The 26,591-nt window shown below is 46.1% G+C and overlaps 2 protein-coding genes and 1 non-coding gene across 3 annotated transcripts; 2 read left to right on the top strand and 1 right to left on the bottom strand.

Moving 5' to 3' along the window:
* The first annotated feature begins 36 nt into the window (after positions 1 to 36).
* On the top strand, positions 37 to 110 carry TRNAV-CAC. The gene has a single exon. It is a non-coding gene; the product is annotated as a tRNA-Val (tRNA).
* Positions 111 to 622: 512 nt separating this feature from the next.
* LOC123448214 (mitochondrial import inner membrane translocase subunit TIM8-like) lies at positions 623 to 2,742 on the bottom strand. Its single transcript, XM_045125037.1, has 2 exons — positions 2,499 to 2,742; positions 623 to 1,008 (listed from the first exon to the last, which is right to left on the bottom strand). The coding sequence occupies exons 1-2, from the start codon at positions 2,544 to 2,546 to the stop codon at positions 820 to 822; spliced, it is 237 nt and encodes a 78-aa protein (XP_044980972.1). The 5' UTR covers positions 2,547 to 2,742; the 3' UTR covers positions 623 to 819.
* Positions 2,743 to 3,154: 412 nt separating this feature from the next.
* Positions 3,155 to 25,472, top strand: LOC123450364 (U-box domain-containing protein 38-like). The gene is made up of 2 exons (XM_045127655.1): positions 3,155 to 3,605; positions 25,318 to 25,472. Exons 1-2 carry the CDS (start codon positions 3,155 to 3,157, stop codon positions 25,470 to 25,472), a joined length of 606 nt encoding a protein of 201 aa, XP_044983590.1.
* Positions 25,473 to 26,591: the final 1,119 nt, after the last annotated feature.

Genomic DNA, 26,591 nt, shown 5'->3' with positions numbered 1-26,591 from the left:
TATTAGAATAATTTAGGCTATAACACTGCACAAGGTGTCTGGGTGGTGTAGTTGGTTATCACGTTAGTCTCACACACTAAAGGTCCCCAGTTCGAACCTGGGATCAGACACATGTTTTCTTGGATCATCATGTTTGCATGCGGTGCATGCTTTTCCACTCCTTTTCTAGGCATCGGAGGCGACTGTAAGCTTTGCATCCTCCTCCTGCATCTCAACGTTTGCGGCTGTTGTGTGCCCGCCAGTGCCGAGCCTTCACAGTAGGTTTCTGATACAACCTGGTGTGTCTCCATGTCCATGCTGGTTTTCACTGTATTTTTTTTAACATTCAGTTTGTATTTTTCATTGGACATACTAGTCCCACACCTGTACTATCTTCGCCTAGTCCCACACCTCCAATCCACTCCAATCCCATTGCGGGAGGGATCAACCAAACAAGCCCTAAGGGCCTGTTTGATTCAGGGAGATTTAAAGGGCATTGACAAGGATTCTGGGGGATTAAATCCCTTACAAGCCAAATTCCCTTCCAATCATCTCCAAAACCATCTAAAATTAAGGAGGAGGTTGAACAGAACAAGGCCCAAGTACTATAAGAGGAGGGTGTTTCATACAAAAACATAATTGCTCAAATCTAATCTTGCCGTAGCGTCTGCCCATATCAAGTAGTGAAAACATAGTAGCAATAACATTTTAATCACCATCTGAAAATTTCTGGCGACCATCGCACTAACTATGGTCCAACAGCAAAAGAAATAACAAAATCATTCATAACGCAGAGAATGATAGGTGGTTTGCATCAACTCTAGTGGACCTATTCTGGTCCTAGCTGCTGCTGTTTGCTCGTTGCATGGTGAGCATCTTAACCTCAATAAAGCGTTTTGCGCAGTTGGACAGGCAAGAGGTTTCACTGTTGCTGAAGCTGCTCCCGATGCTTCCGGTGATGCATTTGTCCCAGCAAGTATCAGTCAGCTTCGCTATAACCTCGTTCGCCATGGCCTTTCTCTTCTCCTCCTGCACAGAGACAAAATGTATGTGGTGATTAGCTTTCTGTTGAACTACAGGTTGAATTAGAGATCTGTAAAATATAAGCCAAATGAAACCAACTATTTACAATATTAGAAACTCCTGATGAGGGTCCCTGCAGCATGCTAGATGAAAATACTTGACTCGCTATAATTGTTCCCTTCAAATTCGACCATGTGAACCGCTATTAAACGTGTACTCTGATGCTATTTCTAAAGAAATATATTTCCTGCACATAATTGACCAGGAACATGAGCTTCCAAGATACGACAGCAAGTTGCATGCATTGCGCTTCTTTTCCATATATAATAAAGATGGCTGCTTATAAATACGCAAGTGTTTTTGTATCAAAGAAGCTTGTGAAATACCACTACATGTTGCATCTGTCACCTTTTTATGTCATATACAAAGTCCTATGTTATTTCCAATCTTGCAACTTATATGCAGGTGTTTCACCAAGGAAAGAACATGGCAAAATAATGCAAGTTTCCATCGTATAACCATCAGCAAATTCTGGATATAAATCACTTAAGCTTACAAACTTATAATCTCCCAGGAGATAATACGTGTCACTATTTGCAGAAAACAACAAGATAGCTCCACTATATAATAATTAAAGACGCACTTGGTGTTCAGGGCTATTCTAATTCTAATGACCACTTAATGAGCCATATATATTCATTAACTATAGGTTGCCAGAAAACCAAAGACCAAGGTTTCAAGCCTCCTTGTGTCTGAAACCCTTCAAGTAAAAGATTTCAAGCCGTATTATAGAAGTAAAAAATGATTAATTAATTGACTAATGGACCAGGACAGTCAAGTGCTGCTTGAAACCAGATAGATTCCAGATGGTTCAGTTAGAGTAAGGGCTAGAATAGTTCTTCTACACAAGAAATTGGACAAACTCTACTGCCAGTGCCAGAAGCTCGACTACCTCCAGTTCTACACTGAATCTGGGACCTTTTGAGCAGCTGGACAAGCTTTGAAGCTATGAGAACAGGAAAATCACTTGGGGGAGTTGACAGGTTCATCCATACCTCTTGAATATATAATTGTGTTCCTAAACAGACCAACAATTTATAATGCTGAATTCAGTCGCAATACTAACCGGCAGCACATATCTGAACCAAAAAATTCAGGAGCACTGTTACTCCTAAAGTGACTTTTTTTTTTTTTTTTGCTTTGTATGTCAAGAAATTATAGCACGCCGACGATTTTGCATACGAGTGGTAACAATCGGCGCGAATTCCACATCTCTTAACTTTTCTGTAATAAATCTGAGCGCAAAACACAGCACGAAGGGATGAAGGGAGCGCCGGATCATCCGTTTTCTTCGGACGATTACATCGCACAGAAATTACCACCGAAAACAGAACAAAAACGCTGCACTGCAAACCAAGGAACTACCAGGATCCGCGATGTTCCCCTCTTACGCCCGACGATGGTGTAGGTATAGGGTCTAGGGTTAGCAGGGTTACCTCTAAGAGCGCGTGCAGCCTCGGGTCGTTGAGAGCTGAAGCGTCCATGGCTCGTGACTCGCGCCCCTCCTGCTAACTCCTTTCTTCCCTTTGCCGCAGAGGGAGCTCGGCTTTTGTGTTCCTTTCCCCTGGAGCAAGAAAGAGAAGGGGGAAGAAGACGACGGAGGAAGGGAGGACGCTCTTTTATTCTTCCTTTTTGATGAGGAGGGTTGAAGGCCTATTTGGATCGAACAGCGCCATCTGGGCCACGAGAGAGCAAATTAGGGCCGTGACGCCTTAATTAAGGTTTCGACATAGGCCAGCCACTGGCAAGCTACTGCGCCCGCCCATCGGACACATACGTTGATTTAAATCTACTAGCAAAAGGACTCGTGCATTGCAACAGGAAAAAATAATACTACATATTTTTAATTAAAGAATTTAGAGAAAGAAATTAAAGGAAAGAGAGAGTAGTAGTGCACAGTCCATTAGGCGTGCCAATGCCCAACCTTACCCACTCCTAAATCCCCTAACCTAGCCCGTGACACCACATAGTAAATTTGGTCTCGCGCTCAACGAGGAGAACCGCGCCGCCATCGGCGTGCTGGGCGCGGTGCCTCCCCTGCTGGACCTCCTGACCTCCCCTGCCCACCACCCGCGCGCGCCGCTACGCCGGGATGGCCATCTACCACCTCTCGCTGGCCGCCGTCAACCAGTCCAAGGTCGCCCGCTTCCCGGGGGCATCCAAGGCGCTCCTCAGCGTCGCGTCCAGCGTCGCCGAGCCCACGCCCATCCGCAGGCTGGCCCTCATGGTGATCTGCAACGTGGGCGGCTGCTCGGAGGGCCGCGCCTCTCTGATGGACGCGGGCGTCGTCGCGGCCGTGTCCGGCATCCTCCTCTCCTTCCACGACGTTGCCGAGCTGGAGGAGTGGTGTGTGGCGGCGATCTACGCGCTGAGCCGCGGCAGCCTCCGGTTCCGCAGCCTGGTGCGCGCGGCCGGCGCAGACAAGGCCCTCCGCTGCGTGGCCGAGGAGGGGACCCCCGGCGGCGTTCGGCGCGAGATGGCGAGGAAGACGCTGCGCGCCATGCGGGGCGACCTGGATGAGGAGGCAGACCTGACCGGCAGCTGTTGGGGAACGTCGCATGGGAAACAAAAAATTTCCTACGCGCACGAAGACCTATCATGGTGATGTCCATCTACGAGAGGGGATATTCGATCTACGTACCCTTGTAGACCGCACAGCAGAAGCGTTAGTGAACGCGGTTGACGTAGTGGAACGTCCTCACGTCCCTCGATCTGCCCCGCGAACCGTCCCGCAATCAGTCCCACGATCTAGTGCCGGACGGACGGCACCTCCGCGTTCAGCACACGTACAGCTCGACGATGATCTCGGCCTTCTTGATCCAGCAAGAGAGACGGAGAGGTAGATGAGTTCTCCGGCAGCGTGACGGTGCTCCGGAGGTTTGTGATGATCTTATCTCAGCAGGGCTCCGCCCGAGCTCTGCAGAAACGCGATCTAGAGGTAAAACCGTGGAGATATGTGGTCGGGCTGCCGTGGCAAAGTTGTCTCAAATCAGCCCTAAAACCTCTGTATATATAGGAGGAAAAGGGGGAGCCTTGCCTTGGGGTCCAAGGACCCCCAAGGGGTTCGGCCGAGCCAAGGGGGGCAACCCTCCCCTTCCAAACCGAGTCCAACTAGGTTTGGAAGGAGGAGTCATTCCCCCTTTTCCCACCTCCTCTTTTTTTCTCTTTGATTTTCTTCCTATGGCCCATAGGGCCTTCTTGGGCTATCCCACCAGCCCACTAAGGGCTGGTGCGCCACCCCCAAGGCCTATGGGCTTCCCCGGGGTGGGTTGCCCCCCCCCCCCCCCCCGTTGAACACCCGGAACCCATTCGTCATTCTCGGTACATTCCCGGTAACTCTGAAAATTTTCCGGTAATCAAATGAGGTCATCCTATATATCAATCTTCGTTTCCGGACCATTCCGGAAACCCTCGTGACGTCTGTGATCTCATCCGGGACTCCGAACAACATTCGGTAACCAACCATATAACTCAAATACGCATAAAACAACGTCGAACCTTAAGTGTGCAGACCCTGCGGGTTAGAGAACTATGTAGACATGACCCGAGAGACTCCTCGGTCAATATCCAATAGCGGGACCTGGATGCCCATATTGGATCCTACATATTCTACGAAGATCTTATCGTTTGAACCTCAGTGCCAAGGATTCATTTAATCCCGTATGTCATTCCCTTTGTCCTTTGGTATGTTACTTGCCCGAGATTCGATCGTCAGTATCCGCATACCTATTTCAATCTCGTTTACCGGCAAGTCTCTTCACTCGATCCGTAATACAAGATCCCGCAACTTACACTAAGTCACATTGCTTGCAAGGCTTGTGTGTGATGTTGTACTACCGAGTGGGCCCCGAGATACCTCTCCGTCACACGGAGTGACAAATCCCAGTCTCGATCCATACTAACTCAACGAGCACCTTCGGAGATACCTGTAGAGCATCTTTATAGTCACCCAGTTACGTTGCGACGTTTGATACACACAAAGCATTCCTCCGGTGTCAGTGAGTTATATGATCTCATGGTCATAGGAACAAATACTTGACACGCAGAAAACAGTAGCAACAAAATGACACGATCAATATGCTACGTCTATTAGTTTGGGTCTAGTCCATCACGTGATTCTCCTAATGACGTGATCGAGTTATCAAGCAACAATACCTTGTTCATAATCAGAAGACCCTGACTATCTTTGATCAACTGGCTAGCCAACTAGAGGCTTGCTAGGGACAGTGTTTTGTCTATGTATCCACACATGTATATAAGTCTTCATTCAATACAATTATAGCATGGATAATAAACGATTATCTTGATACATGAATTATAATAATAACTATATTTATTATTGCCTCTAGGGCATAATTCCAACAGTCTCCCACTTGCACTAGAGTCAATAATCTAGCCCTCACATCATCATGTGAATTACATTGTAATAAATCTAACACCCATACAGTTTTGGTGTTGATCATGCTTTGCCCGTGGAAGAGGTTTAGTCAGCGGGTCTGCTACATTCAGATCCGTGTGCACTTTGCATATATTTACGTCCTCCCCTTCGACGTAGTCGCGGATGAGGTTGAAGCGTCGTTTGATGTGTCTGGACTTCTTGTGAAACCGTGGTTCCTTTGCTAGGGCAATGGCACCCGTGTTGTCACAGAACAAGGTTATTGGATTCAGTGCGCTTGGCACTACTCCAAGATCCGTCATGAACTGCTTCATCCAGACACCCTCCTTAGCCGCCTCCGAGGCAGCCATGTACTCCGCTTCACATGTAGAATCTACTACGACGCTTTGCTTGGAACTGCACCAGCTTACCGCACCCTCATTAAGAATAAATACGTATCCGGTCTGCGACTTAGAGTCGTCCGGATCTGTGTCAAAGCTTGCATCGACGTAACCCTTTACGGCGAGCTCTTCGTCACCTCCATACACGAGAAACATCTCCTTAGTTCTTTTCAGGTACTTCAGGATATTCTTGACCGCCGTCCAGTGATCCACTCCTGGATTACTCTGGAACCTGCCTGCCATACTTATGGCCAAGCTAACGTCCGGTCTAGTGCACAACATTGCATACATGATAGAACCTATGGCTGAAGCATAGGGGACGGTGCTCATATGCTCTCTATCCTCATCAGTTGCTGGGCACTGAGTCTTACTCAATCTTGTACCTTGTAAAACTGGCAAGAACCCTTTCTTGGACTGTTCCATTTTGAACCTCTTCAAAACTTTATCAAGCTATGTGCTTTGTGAAAGTCCTATCAGGCGTTTCGATCTATCCCTGTAGATCTTAATGCCTAGAATGTAAGCAGCTTCTCCTAGGTCCTTCATAGAGAAACTTTTATTCAAGTAATCCTTTATGCTCTTCAAAAACTCTACGTTGTTTCCAATCAGCAATATGTCATCCACATATAATATTAGAAACGCCACAGAGCTCCCACTCACTTTCTTGTAAATACAAGATTCTCCAACCACTTGTATAAACCCAAATGCTTTGATCACCTCATCAAAGCGTTTGTTCCAACTCCGAGATGCTTGCACCAGCCCATAAATGGACCGCTGGAGCTTGCACACCTTGTTAGCATTCTTAGGATCGTCAAAACCTTCGGGTTGCATCATATACAACTCTTCCTTAAGGAAACCGTTAAGGAACGCCGTTTTGACATCCATCTGCCAGATTTCATAATCGAAAAATGCAGCTATTGCTAACATGATTCTGACGGACTTAAGCATCGCTACGGGTGAGAATGTCTCATCGTAGTCAACTCCTTGAACTTGTGAAAAACCCTTTGCCACAAGTCGAGCTTTATAAACGGTCACATTGCCGCCAGCGTCCGTCTTCTTCTTAAAGATCCATTTGTTCTGAATAGCCTTGCGGCCCTCAGGTAGTACTTCCAAAGTCCATACTTTGTTCTCATACATGGATCCTATCTCGGACTTCATGGCCTCTAGCCATTTGTTGGAATCTGGGCCCAGCATTGCTTCTTCATAATTTGCAGGTTCATTGTTGTCTAACAACATGATTTACATGACGGGATTACCGTACCACTCTGGAGCAGCACGTGGTCTCGTCGACCTGCGTGGTTCAACAGGAACTTGAACCGGAGTTTCATGATCATCATCATTAACTTCATCCTCAACCGGCGTCGCATTGACAGAGGTTTCCCCTCGCCCAGCGCCACCATCTAGAGGGATGAGAGGTTCGACAACCTCATGAAGTTCTATCTTCCTCCCACTCAATTCTCTCGAGAGAAACTCCTTCTCGAGAAAAGCTCCGTTTTTATAAACAAACACTTTGCCCTTGGATTTGAGATAGAAGGTGTACCCAACTGTCTGTTTTGGGTAACCTATGAAGATGCACTTTTCCGCTTTGGGTTCCAGCTTTTCAGGCTGAAACTTTTTGACATAAGCATCACATCCCCAAACTTTAAGAAACGACAACTTTGGCCTTTTGCCGTACCACAGTTCGTATGGTGTCGTCTCAACGGATTTTGATGGTGCCCTATTTAAAGTGAATGCAGCTGTTTCTAATGCATAACCCAAAACGATAACGGCAAATCGGTAAGAGACATCATAGATCGCACCATCTCTAATAAAGTACGATTACGACGTTCGGACACACCATTACGCTGTGGTGTTCCAGACGGTGTCAACTGTGAAACAATTCCACATTGTCTTAAGTGAGCACCAAACTCGAAACTCAGATACTCACCCCCACGATCAGACCGTAGGAACTTGATCTTCTTGTTACGATGATTTTCAACTTCACTCTGAAATTTCTTGAACTTTTCAAATGTTTCAGACTTGTGCTTCATTAAGTAGACATAACCATATCTACTCAAATCATCAGTGAAGGTGAGAAAATAACGATATCCGCCGCGTGCCTCTACGCTCATCGGACCGCACACATCGGTATGTATGATTTCCAACAAGTCACTTGCACGCTCCATTGTTCCGGAGAACGGAGTTTTAGTCATCTTGCCCATGAGGCATGGTTCGCACGTGTCAAGTGAATCAAAGTCAAGTGACTCCAAAAGTCCATCGGCATGGAGTTTCTTCATGCGCTTTACACCAATATGACCTAAGCGGCAGTGCCACAAAAATATGGCGCTATCATTGTTAACTCTAATTCTTTTGGTCTCAATGTTATGTATGTGTGTATCACTATCAAGATTCAATATGAACAATCCTCTCACATTGGGTGCATGACCATAAAAGATGTTACTCATAGAAATAGAACAACCATTATTCTCTGACTTAAAAGAGTAACCGTCTCGCAATAAACAAAATCAAGATATAATGTTCATGCTCAACGCAGGCACTAAATAGCAATGATTCAAGTTCATAACTAATCCTGATGGTAACTGAAGTGAAACTGTGCCGACGGCGATTGCATCAACCTTGGAACCATTTCCTACGCGCATCGTCACTTCATCTTTCGCTAGCCTTCGTCTATTCCGCAGTTCCTGTTTTGAGTTGCAAATATGAGCAACAGAACCGGTATCGAATACCCAGGCACTACTACGAGAGCCGGTTAAGTACACATCAATAACATGTATATCAAATATACCTGATTTTTCTTTGGCCGCCTTCTTATCAGCTAGATACTTGGGGCAGTTGCGCTTCGAGTGACCCATACCCTTGCAATAGTAACACTCCGTTTCAGGCTTAGGTCCAGCTTTGGGTTTCTTCGTCGGATTGGCAATAGGCTTGCCGCTCTTCTCTGAATTACCCTTCTTCCCTTTGCCGTTTCTCTTGAAACTAGTGGTCTTATTCACCATCAACACTTGATGCTCTTTATGGAGTTCAGACTCTGCGACTTTCAGCATCGCAAACAACTCGCCGGGTGACTTGTTCATCCCTTGCATGTTGTAGTTCAACACAAAGCCTTTATAGCTTGGCGGCAGTGATTGAAGAATTCTGTCAGTGATAGCCTCTTGCGGGAGTTCAATCCCCAGCTCAGCTAGACGGTTTGAGTACCCAGACATTTTGAGCACATGTTCACTGACAGACGAGTTCTCCTCCATCTTGCAAGCATAGAATTTATCGGAGGTCTCATACCTCTCGATCCGGGCGTTCTTCTGAAAGATGAACTTCAACTCCTGGAACATCTCAAATGCTCCATGACGCTCAAAGCGACGTTGAAGTCCCGGTTCTAAGCCATACAAGACTGCACATTGAACTACTGAGTAGTCCTCCTTACGTGTTAACCAAGCGTTCTTAACATCCTGGTCAGCCGTAGCGGGTGGTTCATCTCCTAGCGCAGCATTAAGGACATAATCCTTCTTCCCAACTTGTAAGATTAGCTTAAGATTACGAGCCCAGTCTACAAAGTTGCTTCCATCATCTTTCAACTTAGCTTTCTCTAGGAACGTATTAAAATTCAAGGTGACTGTCGCGTGAGCCATGATCTACAACACAAATATATTCAAAGTGGACTTAGACTATGTTCAAGATAATTAGAGTTTAACTTAATCAAATTACTCGCTAAACTCCCACTCAAAAAGTACATCTCTCTAGTCATTTGAGTGGTTCATGATCCACTTACACTAGCTCAAGTCCGATCATCACGTGAGTTGAGTATAGTTTCAGTGGTAAGCATCCCTATGCTAATCATATCATCTATATGATTCATGATCGACCTTTCGGTCTCATGTGTTCCGAGGCCATGTCTGCACATGCTAGGCTCGTCAAGCTTAACCCGAGTGTTCCGCGTGTGCAACTGTTTTGCACCCGTTGTATGTGAACGTTGAAGTGAGACTGTGCCGACGGCGATTGCATCAACCTTGGAACCATTTCCCACGCGCATCGTCACTTCATCTTTCGCCAGCCTTCGTCTATTCCGCAGTTCCTGTTTCAAGTTGCAAATATGAGCAACAGAACCGGCATCGAATACCGAGGCACTACTACGAGAGCCGGTTAAGTACACATCAATACCATGTATATCAAATATACCTGATTTTTCTTTGGCCGCCTTCTTATCAGCCAGATACTTGGGGCAGTTGCGCTTCCAGTGACCCATACCCTTGCAATAGTAACACTCTGTTTCAGGCTTAGGTCCAGCTTTGGGTTTCTTCGTCGTATTGGCAACAGGCTTGCCGCTCTTCTTTGAATTACCCTTATTGCCTTTGCCGTTTCTCTTGAAACTAGTGGTCTTATTCACCATCAACACTTGATGCTCTTTACGGAGTTCAGACTCTGCGACTTTCAGCATCGCAAACAAATCGCCGGGAGACTTGTTCATCCCTTGCATGTTGTAGTTCAACACAAAGCCTTTATAGCTTGGTGACAGTGATTGAAGGATTCTGTCAGTGATAGCTTCTTGCGGGAGTTCAATCCCCAGCTCAGCTAGACGGTTTGAGTACCAAGACATTTTGAGCACATGTTCACTGACAGACGAGTTTTCCTCCATCTTGCAAGCATAGAATTTATCGGAGGTCTCATACCTCTCGATCCGAGCGTTCTTCTGAAAGATAAAATTCAACTCCTGGAACATCTCAAATGCTCCATGACGCTCAAAGCGACGTTGAAGTACCGGTTCTAAGCCATACAAGACTGCACATTGAACTACTGAGTAGTCCTCCTTACGTGCTAACCAAGCGTTCTTAACATCCTCATCAGCCGTAGCGGGTGGTTCATCTCCTAGCGCAGCATTAAGGACATAATCCTTTTTCCCAGCTTGTAAGATTAGCTTAAGATTACGAGCCCAGTCTACAAAGTTGCTTCCATCATCTTTCAACATAGCTTTCTCTAGGAACGTATTAAAATTCAGGATGACTGTCGCGTGAGCCATGATCTACAACACAAATATATTCAAAGTGGACTTTAGACTATGTTCAAGATAATTAGAGTTTAACTTAATCAAATTATTCTCTAAACTCCCACTCAAAAAGTACACCTCTCTAGTCATTTGAGTGGTTCATGATCCACTTATATTAGCTCAAGTCCGATCATCACGTGAGTTGAGTATAGTTTCAGTGGTAAGCATCCCTATGCTAATCATATCATCTATATGATTGATGATCGACCTTTCGGTCTCATGTGTTCCGAGGCCATGTCTGGACATGCTAGGCTCGTCAAGCTTAACCCGAGTGTTCCGCGTGCGCAATTGTTTTGCACACGTTGTATGTGAACGTTGAGTCTATCACACCCGATCATCACGTGGTGTCTCGAAACGACGAACTGTAGCAACGGTGCACAGTCGGGGAGAACACAATTTCGTCTTGAAATTTTAGTGAGAGATCACCTTATAATGCTACCGTCGTTCTAAGCAAAATAAGGTGCATAAAAGGATTAACATCACATGCAATTCATAAGTGACATGATATGGCCATCATCACGTGCTCCTTGATCTCCATCACCAAAGCACCGGCACGATCTTCTTGTCACCGGCACCACACCATGATCTCCATCAACGTGTCGCCATCGGGGTTGTCGTGCTACTCATGCTATTACTACTAAAGCTACATCCTAGCAAAATAGTAAACACATCTGCAAGCACAAACGTTAGTTTAAAGACAACCCTATGGCTCCTGCCGGTTGCCGTACCATCGACGTGCAAGTCAATATTATCTATTACAACATGTTCATCTCATACATCCAATATATCACATCACATCGTTGGCCATATCACATCACAATCATACCCTGCAAAAACAAGTTAGACGTCCTCTAATTTTGTTGTTGCATGTTTTACGTGGTGACCATGGGTATCTAGTAGGATCGCATCTTACTTACGCAAACACCACAACGGAGATATATGAATTGCTATTTAACCTTATACAAGGACCTCCTCGGTCAAATCCGATTCAACTAAAGTTGGAGAAACTGACACTTGCCAGTCATCTTTGAGCAACGGGGTTACTCGTAGCGATGAAACCAGTTTCTCGTAAGCGTACGAGTAATGTCGGTCCAAGCCGCTTCAATCCAACAATACCGCGGAATCAAGAAAAGACTAAGGAGGGCAGCAAAACGCACATCACCGCCCACAAAAAACTTTTGTGTTCTACTCGAGAAGACATCTACGCATGAACCTAGCTCATGATGCCACTGTTGGGGAACGTCGCATGGGAAACAATAAATTTCCTACGCGCACGAAGACCTATCATGGTGATGTCCATCTACGAGAGGGGATATTCGATCTACGTACCCTTGTAGACCACACAACAGAAGCGTTAGTGAAAAGACCTCGATGACGCCTAGAGGGGGGGGGGGGGTGAATAGTCTATTTAAAAACTTCTTCGGATTTGGCTTGAACCTAATGCGGAAATAAACTAAGAGGGTACTTGTCAAGCACAAATCCTAAATGCACTAGGCACTGCAACTTGTATCAACAACACGATCTACCAAGATGGACACAATACAGTTACTAACAAGCACAAGTAAGTTACACAAACTTACTTGAGCTATATCACACGACAAGTAGGTGAACAACACAAGATACTAGATCACACTATATGAACACAATATATCAAGGGCTGCAAGTATGAACGTGTGGATATAGAGGGTATGCTTGAATGATTAATCTTGTAGAAGAAATAGCCAACACAATATAATGAGCACAACCAATATGCAATGTATGTATGCTCAAATAACACAAGTAAACCACAAGTGAGGAGTTAGGGTTAAGGATAACCAAGGTCACTGAGACGAAGATGTATCCTGATGTTCACTTCCTTGGAGGGAAGCTAGTCACCGTTAGAGAGGTGGATGTTACCATGAAGGCACACCAACGCCACGAAGGCTCATCCTATTCTCCCTTTGAGATAACTCCACGAAGGCATTTCTCAACCACTAGTGGTAAGCCTTTGACGTGGCTTCCAAACCCTCACAAACTTTTCTGGGGGAAATCACACGAATTGATTCCTCTCCGAAGAACTCCTACCGCCTAGGAGTCTCCAACCTCCAAGAGTAACAAGATCACGGGCAATGCTCAAAACTTGCTCAAATCACAAATAGCTTGGGTTGAGAGAAGGAGAGGGAGACGATCTATCTTTTGATTGGAACAACTCTCAAAGGGGCTCACAAATGCTCTTGGGATCTAAGATTTGGAGTGAGCAAATGTGTGTGAGGTGGAAATGTGTTCTTATGAGGATAAGGCTGTGTTGGGCTACCCTCTCACGAAGTGGGAGGGGGGGTATTTATAGTGGGGAGAGAAAAAGAGCCGTTGGGGACACTTTAAGACACACAGGGTATGGACGTCCGACAGTTGTCGGAAGTCCGGGCGTCCGCGAAGGGTCAGACGTCCGACAGGGGTCAGTCGTCCGAGGCCTGTAGAGACGACTGAAACTATTTTGAATTAAACAGTGGCCGGACGTCCGACAGGGGTCGGTCGTCCGAGGCCTGTAGATACGACTGAACCTATGTTGAATTTATCAGCCATCGGACGTCCGGAGAGGACCGAAATGTTGGGGAACGTCGCATGGGAAACAAAAATTTTCCTACGCGCACAAAGACCTATCATGGTGATGTCCATCTACGAGAGGGGATGAGTGATCTACGTACCCTTGTAGACCGTACAGCAGAAGCGTTAGTGAACGCGGTTGATGTAGTGGAACGTCCTCACGTCCCTCGATCCGCCCCGCGATCACTCCCACGATCTAGTGCCGAACGGACGGCACCTCCGCGTTCAGCACACGTACAGCTCGACGATGATCTCGGCCTTCTTGATCCAGCAAGAGAGACGGAGAGGTAGAAGAGTTCTCCGGCAGCGTGACGGCGCTCCGGAGGTTGGTGATGATCTCGTCTCAACAGGGCTCCGCCTGAGCTCAGCAGAAACGCGATCTAGAGGTAAAACCGTGGAGATATGTGGTCGGGCTGCCGTGGCAAAGTTGTCTCAAATCAGCCCTAAAACCCCACTATATATAGGAGAGGGAGGGGGAGCCTTGCCTTGGGGTCCAAGAACCCCCAAGGGGTTGGCCGAGCCAAGGGGGGAAGGATTCCCCTCCCAAACCGAGTCCTACTTGGTTTGGAAGGTGGAGTCCTTCTTCCCTTTCCCACCTCCTCCTTTTTTTCCCTTTCCTCTTTGATTTTCTTCCCAATGCGCATAGGCCTCCTTTGGGCTGTCCCACCAGCCCACTAAGGGCTGGTGCGGCACCCCCAACACCTATGGGCTTCCCCGGGGTGGGTGGCCCCCTAGTGAACTCCCGGAACCCATTCGTCATTCCCGGTACATTCCCGGTAACTCCGAAAACCTTCCGGTAATCAAATTAGGTCATCCTATATATCAATCTTTGTTTCCGGACCATTCCGGAAACCCTCGTGACGTCCGTGATCTCATCCGGGACTCCGAACAACATTCAGTAACCAACCATATAACTCAAATACGCATAAAACAACGTCGAACCTTAAGTGTGCAGACCCTGCGGGTTCGAGAACTATGTAGACATGACCCGAGAGACTCCTCGGTCAATATCCAATAGCGGGACCTGGATGCCCATATTGGATCCTACATATTCTACGAAGATCTTATCGTTTGAACCTCAGTGCCAAGGATTCATATAATCCCGTATGTCATTTCCTTTGTCCTTCGGTATGTTACTTGCCCGAGATTTGATCGTCAATATCAGTATACCTATTTCAATCTCGTTTACCGGCAAGTCTCTTTACTCGTTCCGTAATACAAGATCCCGCAACTTACACTAAGTCACATTGCTTGCAAGGCTTGTGTGTGATGTTGTATTACCGAGTGGGCCCCGAGATACCTCTACGTCACACGGAGTGACAAATCCCAGTCTTGATCCATACTAACTCAACTAACACCTTCGGAGATACCTGTAGAGCATCTTTATAGTCACCCAGTTACGTTGCGACGTTTGATACACACAAAGTATTCCTCCGGTGTCAGTGAGTTATATGATCTCATGGTCATAGGAACAAATACTTGACACGCAGAAAACAGTAGCAACAAAATGACACGATCAACATGCTACGTCTATTAGTTTGGGTCTAGTCCATCACGTGATTCTCCTAATGACGTGATCCAGTTATCAAGCAACAACACCTTGTTCATAATCAGAAGACACTGACTATCTTTGATCAACTGGCTAGCCAACTAGAGGCTTGCTAGGGACAGTGTTTTGTCTATGTATCCACACATGTAAATGAGTCTTCATTCAATACAATTATAGCATGGATAATAAACGATTATCTTGATACAGGAATTATAATAATAACTATATTTATTATTGCCTGTAGGGCATAATTCCAACAGTCTCCCACTTGCACTAGAGTCAATAATCTAGCCCTCACATCATCATGCGAATTACATTGTAATAAATCTAACACCCATACAGTTCTGGTGTTGATCATGCTTTGGCCGTGGAAGAGGCTTAGTCAGCGGGTCTGCTACATTCAGATCCGTGTGCACTTTGCATATATTTACATCCTCCCCTTCGACGTAGTCGCGGATGAGGTTGAAGCGTCGTTTGATGTGTCTGGACTTCTTGTGAAACCGTGGTTCCTTTGCTTAGCGCAATGGCACCCGTGTTGTCACAGAATAAGGTTATTGGATTCAGTGCGCTTGGCACCACTCCAAGATCCGTCATGAATTGCTTCATCCAAACACCCTCCTTAGCTGCCTCCGAGGCAGCCATGTACTCCGCTTCACATGTAGAATCTGCTACGACGCTCTGCTTGGAACTGCACCAGCTTACCGCACCCCTATTAAGAATAAATACGTATCCAGTTTGCAACTTAGAGTCATCTGGATCTGTGTCAAAGCTTGCATCGACGTAACCTTTTACGACGAGCTCTTTGTCACCTCCATACACGAGAAACATCTCCTTAGTCCTTTTCAGGTACTTCAGGATATTCTTGACCGCCGTCCAGTGATCCACTCCTGGATTACTCTGGAACCTACGTGTCATACTTATGGCCAGGCTAACATCCGGTCTAGTGCACAGCATTGCATACATGATAGAACCTATGGCTAAAGCATAGGGGACGGAGCGCATATGCTCTCTATCTTGATCAGTTGCTGGGCACTGAGTCTTACTCAATCTCGTACCTTGTAAAACTGGCAAGAACCCTTTCTTGGACTGTTCCATTTTGAACGTCTTCAAAACTTTATCAAGGTATGTGCTTTGTGAAAGTCCTATCAGGCGTTTTGATCTATCCCTGTAGATCTTAATGCCTAGAATGTAAGCAGCTTCTCCTAGGTCCTTCATAGAGAAACTTTTATTCAAGTAATCCTTTATGCTCTCCAAAAAACTCTATGTTGTTTCCAATCAGCAATATGTCATCCACATATAATATTAGAAATGCCACAGAGCTCCCACTCACTTTCTTGTAAATACAAGATTCTCCAACCACTTGTATAAACCCAAATGCTTTGATCACCTCATCAAAGCGTTTGTTCCAACTCCGAGATGCTTGGACCAGTCCATAAATGGATCGCTGGAGCTTGCACACCTTGTCAGCATTCTTAGGATCGACAAAACCTTCGGGTTGCATCATATACAACTCTTCCTTAAGGAAACCGTTAAGGAACGTCGTTTTGACATCCATCTGCCAGATTTCATAATCGAAAAATATAGCTATTGCTAACATGATTCTGACGGACTTAAGCATCGCTACGGGTGAGAATGTCTCATCGTAGTAAACTCCTTGAACTTGTGAAAACCCTTTGCCACAAGTCGAGCTTTATAAACGGTCACATTGCCGTCAGCGTCCGTCTTCCTCTTAAAGATCCATTTGTTCTGAATAGCCTTGCGGCCCTCAGGCAATACTTCCAAAGTCCACACTTTGTTCTCATACATGGATCCTATCTCGGACTTCATGGCTTCTAGCCATTTGTTGGAATCTGGGCCCACCATTGCTTCTTCATAATTTGCAGGTTCATTGTTGTCTAACAACATGATCGATAAAACGGGATTGCTGTACCACTCTGGAGCAGCACGTGGTCTTGTCGACCTATGTGGTTCGACAGAAACTTGAACCGGAGTTTCATGATCATCATCATTAACTTCCTCCTCAACCGGCGTCGCAACGACAGAGGTTTCCCCTTGCCCTGCGCCACCATCCAGAGGGATGAGAGGTTCGACAACCTCGTCAAGTTCTATCTTCCTCCCACTCAATTCTCTCGAGAGAAACTCCTTCTCGAGAAAAGCTCCGTTTTTAGCAACAAACACTTTGCCCTCGGATTTGAGATAGAAGGTGTACCCAACTGTCTCTTTTGGGTAACCTATGAAGATGCACTTTTCCGCTTTGGGTTCCAGCTTTTCAGGCTGAAGCTTTTTGACATAAGCATCACATCCCCAAACTTTAAGAAACGACAACTTTGGCCTTTTGCCAAACCACAGTTCGTATGGTGTCGTCTCAACGGATTTTGATGGTGCCCTATTTAAAGTGAATGTAGTTGTTTCTAATGCATAACCCCAAAATGATAATGGCAAATCGGTAAGAGACATCATAGATCGCACCATCTCTAATAAAGTACGATTACGACGTTCGGACACACCATTACGCTGTGGTGTTCCACGCGGTGTCAACTGTGAAACAATTCCACATTGTCTTAAGTGAGCACCAAACTCGAAACTCAGATATTCACCCCCACGATCAGACCGTAGGAACTTGATCTTCTTGTTACGATGGTTTTCAACTTCACTCTGAAATTGCTTGAACTTTTCAAATGTTTCAGACTTGTGTTTCATTAAGTAGACATAACCATATCTACTCAAATCGTCAGTGAAGGTGAGAAAATAACGATATCCGCCGCGTGCCTCTACGCTCATTGGACCACACACATCGGTATGCATGATTTCCAACAAGTCACTTGCACGCTCCATTGTTCCGGAGAACAGAGTTTTAGTCATCTTGCCCATGAGGCATGGTTCACACGTGTCAAGTGAATCAAAGTCAAGTGACTCCAAAAGTCCATCGACATGGAGTTTCTTCATGTGCTTTACACCAATATGACCTAAACGGCAGTGCCACGAAAATATGGTGCTATCATTGTTAACTCTAACTCTTTTGGTCTCAATGTTATGTATGTGTGTATCACTATCAAGATTCAATATGAACAATCCTCTCACATTGGGTGCATGACCATAAAAGATGTTACTCATAGAAATAGAACAACCATTATTCTCTGACTTAAAAGAGTAACCGTCTCGCAATAAACAAGATCCAGATATAATGTTCATGCTCAACGCAGGCACTAAATAACAATGATTTAAGTTCATAACTAATCCCGACGGTAATTGAAGTGAGACTGTGCCGACGGCGATTGCATCAACCTTGGAACCATTTCCCACGCGCATCGTCACTTCATCTTTCGCCAGCCTTCGTCTATTCCGCAGTTCCTGTTTCAAGTTGCAAATATGAGCAACAGAACCGGCATCGAATACCCAGGCACTACTACGAGAGCCGGTTAAGTACACATCAATACCATGTATATCAAATATACCTGATTTTTCTTTGGCCGCCTTCTTATCAGCCAGATACTTGGGGCAATTGCGCTTCGAGTGACCCATACCCTTGCAATAGTAACACTCTGTTTCAGGCTTAGGTCCAGCTTTGGGTTTCTTCGTCGGATTGGCAACAGGCTTGCCGCTCTTCTTTGAATTACCCTTATTGCCTTTGCCGTTTCTCTTGAAACTAGTGGTATTATTCACCATCAACACTTGATGCTCTTTACGGAGTTCAGACTCTGCGACTTTCAGCATCGCAAACAACTCGCCGGGAGACTTGTTCATCCCTTGCATGTTGTAGTTCAACACAAAGCCTTTATAGCTTGGTGACAATGATTGAAGGATTCTGTTAGTGATAGCTTCTTGCGGGAGTTCAATCCCCAGCTCAGCTAGACGGTTTGAGTACCAAGACATTTTGAGCACATGTTCACTGACAGACGAGTTTTCCTCCATCTTGCAAGCATAGAATTTATCGGAGGTCTCATACCTCTCGATCCGAGCGTTCTTCTGAAAGATAAAATTCAACTCCTGGAACATCTCAAATGCTCCATGACGCTCAAAGCGACGTTGAAGTACCGGTTCTAAGCCATACAAGACTGCACATTGAACTACTGAGTAGTCCTCCTTACGTGCTAACCAAGCGTTCTTAACATCCTGATCAGCCATAGCGGGTGGTTCATCTCCTAGCGCAGCATTAAGGACATAATCCTTTTTCCCAGCTTGTAAGATTAGCTTAAGATTACGAGCCCAGTCTACAAAGTTGCTTCCATCATCTTTCAACATAGCTTTCTCTAGGAACGTATTAAAATTCAGGATGACTGTCGCGTGAGCCATGATCTACAACACAAATATATTCAAAGTGGACTTTAGACTATGTTCAAGATAATTAGAGTTTAACTTAATCAAATTATTCTCTAAACTCCCACTCAAAAAGTACACCTCTCTAGTCATTTGAGTGGTTCATGATCCACTTATATTAGCTCAAGTCCGATCATCACGTGAGTTGAGTATAGTTTCAGTGGTAAGCATCCCTATGCTAATCATATCATCTATATGATTGATGATCAACCTTTCGGTCTCATGTGTTCCGAGGCCATGTCTGGACATGCTAGGCTCGTCAAGCTTAACCCGAGTGTTCCGTGTGCGCAATTGTTTTGCACACGTTGTATGTGAACGTTGATTCTATCACACCCGATCATCACGTGGTGTCTCGAAACGACGAACTGTAGCAACGGTGCACAGTCGGGGAGAACACAATTTCGTCTTGAAATTTTAGTGAGAGATCACCTCATAATGCTACCGTCGTTCTAAGAAAAATAAGGTGCATAAAAGGATTAACATCACATGCAATTCATAAGTGACATGATATGGCCATCATCACGTGCTTCTTGATCTCCATCACCAAAGCACCGGTACGATCTTCTTGTCACCGGCGCCACACCATGATCTTCATTAACGTGTCGCCATCGGGGTTGTCGTGCTACTCATGCTATTACTACTAAAGCTACATCCTAGCAAAATAGTAAACGCATCTGCAAGCACAAACGTTAGTTATAAAGACAACCCTATGGCTCGTGCCGGTTGCCGTACCATCGACGTGCAAGTCAATATTTTCTATTACAACATGATCATCTCATACATCCAATATATCACATCACATCGTTGGCCATATCACATCACAAGCATACCCTGCAAAAACAAGTTAGACGTCCTCTAATTTTGTTGTTGCATGTTTTACGTGGTGACCATGGGTATCTAGTAGGATCGCATCTTACTTACGCAAACACCACAACGGAGATATATGAGTTGCTATTTAACCTCATCCAAGGACCTCCTCGGTCAAATCCGATTCAACTAAAGTCGAAGAAACTGACACCCGCCAGTCATCTTTGAGCAAAGGAGTTACTCGTAGCGATGAAACCAGTCTCTTGTAAGCGTACGAGTAATGTCGGTCCGAGCCGCTTCGATCCAACAATACCGCGGAATCAAGAAAAGACTAAGGAGGGCAGCAAAACGCACATCACCGCCCACAAAAACTTTTGTGTTCTACTCGAGAAGACATCTACGCATGAACCTAGCTCATGATGCCATTGTTGGGGAACGTCGCATGGGAAACAAAAAATTTCCTACGCGCACGAAGACCTATCATGGTGATGTCCATCTACGAGAGGGGATGAGTGATCTACGTACCCTTGTAGACCGTACAGCAGAAGCGTTAGTGAACGCGGTTGATGTAGTGGAACGTCCTGACGTCCCTCGATCCGCCCCACGAACCGTCCCGCGATCAGTCCCACGATCTAGTGCCGAACGGACGGCACCTCCGCGTTCAGCACACGTACAGCTTGACGATGATCTCGGCCTTCTTGATCCAACAAGAGAGACGGAGAGGTAGAAGAGTTCTCCGGCAGCGTGACGGCGCTCCGGTTGGCGATGATCTCGTCTCAGCAGGGCTCCGCCTGAGCTCCGCAGAAACGCGATCTAGAGGTAAAACCGTGGAGATATGTGGTCGGGCTGCCGTGGCAAAGTTATCTCAAATCAGCCCTAAAACCCCACTATATATAGGAGAAGGAGGGGGGAGCCTTGCCTTGGGGTCCAAGAACCCCCAAGGGGTCGGACGAGCCAAGGGGGGAAGGATTCCCCTCCCAAACCGAGTCCTACTTGGTTTGGAAGGTGGAGTCCTTCTTCCCTTTCCCGCCTCCTCCTTTTTTTCCCTTTCCTCTTTGATTTTCTTCCCAATGCGCATAGGCCTCCTTTGGGCTGTCCCACCAGCCCACTAAGGGCTGGTGCGGCACCCCCAACACCTATGGGCTTCCCCGGGGTGGGTGCCCCCCCCGGTGAACTCCCGGAACCCATTCGTCATTCCCGGTACATTCCCGGTAACTCCGAAAACCTTCCGGTAATCAAATGAGGTCATCCTATATATCAATCTTCGTTTTCGGACCATTCCGGAAACCCTCGTGACGTCCGTGATCTCATCCGGAAATCCGAACAACATTCGGTAACCAACCATATAACTCAAATACGCATAAAACAACGTCGACCCTTAAGTGTGCAGACCCTGCGGGTTCGAGAACTATGTAGACATGACCCGAGAGACTCCTCGGTCAATATCCAATAGCGGGACCTGGATGCCCATATTTGATCCTACATATTCTACGAAGATCTTATCGTTTGAACCTCAGTGCCAAGGATTCATATAATCCCGTATGTCATTCCCTTTGTCCTTTGGTATGTTACTTGCCCGAGATTTGATCGTCAGTATCCGTATACCTATTTCAATCTCGTTTACCGGCAAGTCTCTTTACTCGTTCCGTAATACAAGATCCCGCAACTTACACTAAGTCACATTGCTTGCAAGGCTTGTGTGTGATGTTGTATTACCGAGTGGGCCCCGAGATACCTCTCCGTCACACAGAGTGACAAATCCCAGTCTTGATCCATACTAACTCAACTAACACCTTCGGAGATACCTGTAGAGCATCTTTATAGTCACCCAGTTACGTTGCGGCGTTTGATACACACAAAGTATTCCTCCGGTGTCAGTGAGTTATATGATCTCATGGTCATAGGAACAAATACTTCACACGCAGAAAACAGTAGCAACAAAATGACACGATCAACATGCTACGTCTATTAGTTTGGGTCTAGTCCATCACGTGATTCTCCTAATGACGTGATCCAGTTATCAAGCAACAACACCTTGTTCATAATCAGAAGACACTGACTATCTTTGATCAACTGGCTAGCCAACTAGAGGCTTGCTAGGGACAGTGTTTTGTCTATGTATCCACAAATGTAAATGAGTCTTCATTCAATACAATTATAGCATGGATAATAAACGATTATCTTGATACAGGAATTATAATAATAACTATATTTATTATTGCCTCTAGGGCATAATTCCAACACGGAAATCCGAGTTATACAACTCAACTTCTACTGGTGGTAGGTTCCGGATTTCCGACAGGTGTCGGACGTTCGGCGCTCGGACGTCCGGAGGGAGCCGGATTTCCGAGATATAGAACTCAACTTCTACTGGTGCAGGCTTCCGGATTTCTGGGCCTTGGCCGGACATCCGGGCCTCGGACGTCCGGAGGGAGCCGGAAGTCCGAGTTATATGGCTCTGATTTCTTTGGTATAGGATTCCGGATTTCCGAACTAGTCGGTCGTCCGGTCCTCGGACGTCCGGAGAAAGCCGGATGTCCGAGGCACTGGTTCTGTTTTCTGATAACAACAAAGCAGTGGAGATGTGGTCTGAGCAGAAAGTGATGATGTAGTTTGAGCAAGTTCATCGCAAAACCTGTGATCCCCTCTTAATAGTGCGGGATCCCTAAGGACTCAAGAATCATAAAAGAGTAGTGATGATCCATACTTGAGTGTATACTTTTATTCGCTGATCATCACTCCGCACAACTAACGTCAAAGGAACTGATACCTTTGAGTTAGCCCTTTCACGTGAACTTGATGTTTTTGTTCCTTCTTGGCTCAAGTTGAAAGCAAGACATGATGAAGTCTTCAAGTAGCTTTCCCATACACAATGTGGAAAGCCTAGCTTATGTATTCATCTTCATTTGTCCACCATGTGAACATCCACAAGAATCAAGCATGTAGTGCTCAGGAATGCTTATCTTGATCTTGTCCTTGTTAGGACATGAGGTTGTCCTTATCAACACATGATCATTGACAATAGTTTCAATGATATATTCGTGCTGATCCACTTGAACTTGCACACCACAATCTTGATGACGATCACCACTTGACGTCATCCTTCATGGGTTGTATGAGATCTTCCTTTTGACGCAAGCCCAATGGAAGCACACCTAACCCCCACACAGGAGTCTCACAAGGACCATGGGTTAGTACACAAACACGTAATGGACAATGCTTACCATACCATGGGATCACTTGATCCCTCTCGGTACATCTTATACGCTTTGTGTGTTGATCATCTTGATTTACTCTTTGTCTGAGATCTTGATCAACCTAGTGTTTCTATGACCATTCATTCGATAATACCTTGAATAACATCTTGGTCATCATATAAACTCCTTGAACCTGACAGATGGACTTCAAGAAGTGCCTATGGACAAATCCTATAAGTATAACTTAAGGCAACCATTAGTCCAGAGGAATTGTCATCAATTACCAAAACCACATATGGAGATATATGCTCTAACAGTTAGTGAACGCGGTTGATGTAGTGAAACGTCCTCACGTCCCTCGATCCGCCCCGCGAACCGTCCCGCAATCAGTCCCCCGATCTAGTGCCGAACGGACGACACCTCCGCGTTCAGCACACGTACAACTCGACGATGATCTCGGCCTTCTTGATCCAGCAAGAGAGACGGAGAGGTAGATGAGTTCTCCGGCAGCGTGACGGTGCTCCGGAGGTTGGTGATGATCTTATCTCAGCAGGGCTCCGCCCGAGCTCTCAGAAACGCGATCTAGAGGTAAAACCGTGGAGATATGTGGTCGGGCTGCCGTGGCAAAGTTGTCTCAAATCAGCCCTAAAACCTCCGTATATATAGGGGGAAAAGGGGGAGCCTTGCCTTGGAGTCCAAGGACCCCCAAGGGGTTTGGCCGAGCCAAGGGCGGCAACCCTCCCCTTCCAAACCGAGTCCAACTAGGTTTGGAAGGAGGAGTCCTTCCCCCTTTTCCCACCTCCTCTTTTTTTTCTTTTCTCTTTGATTTTCTTCTATGGCGCATAGGGCCTTCTTGGGCTGTCCCACCAGCCCACTAAGGGCTGGTGCGCCACCCCCAAGGCCTATGGGCTTCCCCGGGGTGGGTTGCCCCCCCGGTGAACACCCGGAACCCATTCGTCATTCCCGGTACATTCCCGGTAACTTCGAAAACCTTCCTGTAATCAAATGAGGTCATCCTATATATCAATCTTCGTTTCCGGACCATTCTGGAAACCCCCGTGACATCCGTGATCTCATCCGGGACTCCGAACAACATTTGGTAACCAACCATATAACTCAAATACGCATAAAACAACGTCGAACCTTAAGTGTGCAGACCCTGCGGGTTCGAGAACTATGTAGACATGACCCGAGAGACTCCTCGGTCAATATCCAATAGCGGGACCTGGATGCCCATATTGGATCCTACATATTCTACGAAGATCTTATCGTTTGAACCTCAGTGCCAAGGATTCATTTAATCCCGTATGTCATTCCCTTTGTCCTTCGGTATGTTACTTGCCCGAGATTCGATCGTTAGTATCCGCATACCTATTTCAATCTCGTTTACCAGCAAGTCTCTTTACTCGTTCCGTAATACAAGATCCCGCAACTTACACTAAGTCACATTGCTTGCAAGGCTTGTGTGTGATGTTGTATTACCGAGTGGGCCCCGAGATACCTCTCCGTCACACGGAGTGACAAATCCCAGTCTCGATCCATACTAACTCAACGAACACCTTCGGAGATACCTGTAGAGCATCTTTATAGTCACCCAGTTACGTTGCGACGTTTGATACACACAGAGCATTCCTCCGGTGTGAGTGAGTTATATGATCTCATGGTCATAGGAACAAATACTTGACACGCAGAAAACAGTAGCAACAAAATGACACGATCAATATGCTACGTCTATTAGTTTGGGTCTAGTCCATCACGTGATTCTCCTAATGACGTGATCCAGTTATCAAGCAACAACACCTTGTTCATAATCAGAAGACCCTGACTATCTTTGATCAACTGGCTAGCCAACTAGAGGCTTGCTAGGGACAGTGTTTTGTCTATGTATCCACCCATGTATATAAGTCTTCATTCAATACAATTATAGCATGGATAATAAACGATTATCTTGATACAGGAATTATAATAATAACTATATTTATTATTGCCTCTAGGGCATAATTCCAACAGCAGCAGCTTGGAGTGCGGCGACGGGGACGACTGCGGTGGGAGCATCGTGTCGGACGGGTTCATGTCATTCCAGTTTAATCACCTAAAAGATAAGGGCTTTTTAAAAATGCAGCGATGGGTTTTCCGACGGAAGCAATAGCCTCTTTATTATTAGGTAAAGATATCTATATCTATATATATACCTAATAAGAAAGCGGCTATTGCTTCCGTCGGAAAACCCACCATGGCATTTTTATAAAAAAACCTGTAATTTTTGTTATTCAACCCGCGCTCCATCATTTATCTGCAACACAAAAGGAAAAAATGATTCGCTGCAAAAATTATACCCATACGCATCGCCTCCTCCCGTCGACCGTGGGCCACCCTGGCCTGTGCCCAGGCCGCCGCCACACCACTCGCCGCCGCGGCAGACCTCAACCGCCACCGCTGCCGATCTCAACCCACCCGCCTCCACGGCCGTACCTCTCCCCGCTCACTGCCCCCGTTGCGGCGCTCGAGCGCATCGCGTCGACCCTTGTCCACCCTGGCGTGTGCCCAGGCCGCTGCCACACCACTCGCCGCACCCTACCTCAACCACCACTACTGTCGATCTCAACCCACCCGCCTCCGCGGTCGTACCTCTGCCTGCTTGCTGCCCCCGTTTCGGCGCTCGAGCACAGCTTCTGGATCAAATCAACGCGATAGCTACAATGACTTGGGATGATGCGTCTGCTCGATGCAGAACGGCGGTGGCGCGCGGATAAGGCACGACGGAGCGAAGTACTTGCAGGTGGAGGCGGGCCTCCATGGCTCACACGAGGAACTCCGAGGTTATGGCGCGGCAACGGTGACTCCTATAGAGGCGCCTAACCCTTTCTCCCCTCAATGTATCCCCTCCTCCGGCAGGAACTCATCATCTGGTGAGATCCCCTCCCCATGCCTCCAACCGTGTGCCAAGCACCGGCAAGAAATTTTGTTTTGTGGGAATTTGTTTGCTGATGAATGAATGTATTTAATGTAAGATTGCATTGTTGTAGAGAGAGAGAATGAAACACCACCTTCAGTTTGTAATCTGATCCCACATTCTCTACCCCATGAGTGAAATAAGATAACAGTTCATTGATCAATTCAGTAGCCTCTTTGTTTTGCTTTGCTTGTCCCGTTCAATTTCTCATTATGATGGAATTAACAATGGACCGGTTGATTTTTCAACAAAATAGGATAGGACTTACTACATTAGTTAGTTAGCTTATTATTTTAATAAATCAAAATGATTATA

Source organism: Hordeum vulgare, chromosome 4H, assembly GCF_904849725.1.
Source record: "Hordeum vulgare subsp. vulgare chromosome 4H, MorexV3_pseudomolecules_assembly, whole genome shotgun sequence".
In the NCBI taxonomy this organism is placed as follows: Eukaryota; Viridiplantae; Streptophyta; class Magnoliopsida; order Poales; family Poaceae; genus Hordeum; species Hordeum vulgare.
The sequence above is the reverse complement of the archived record's forward strand: the minus strand, read 5'-3'. Positions and strand labels throughout refer to the sequence as shown.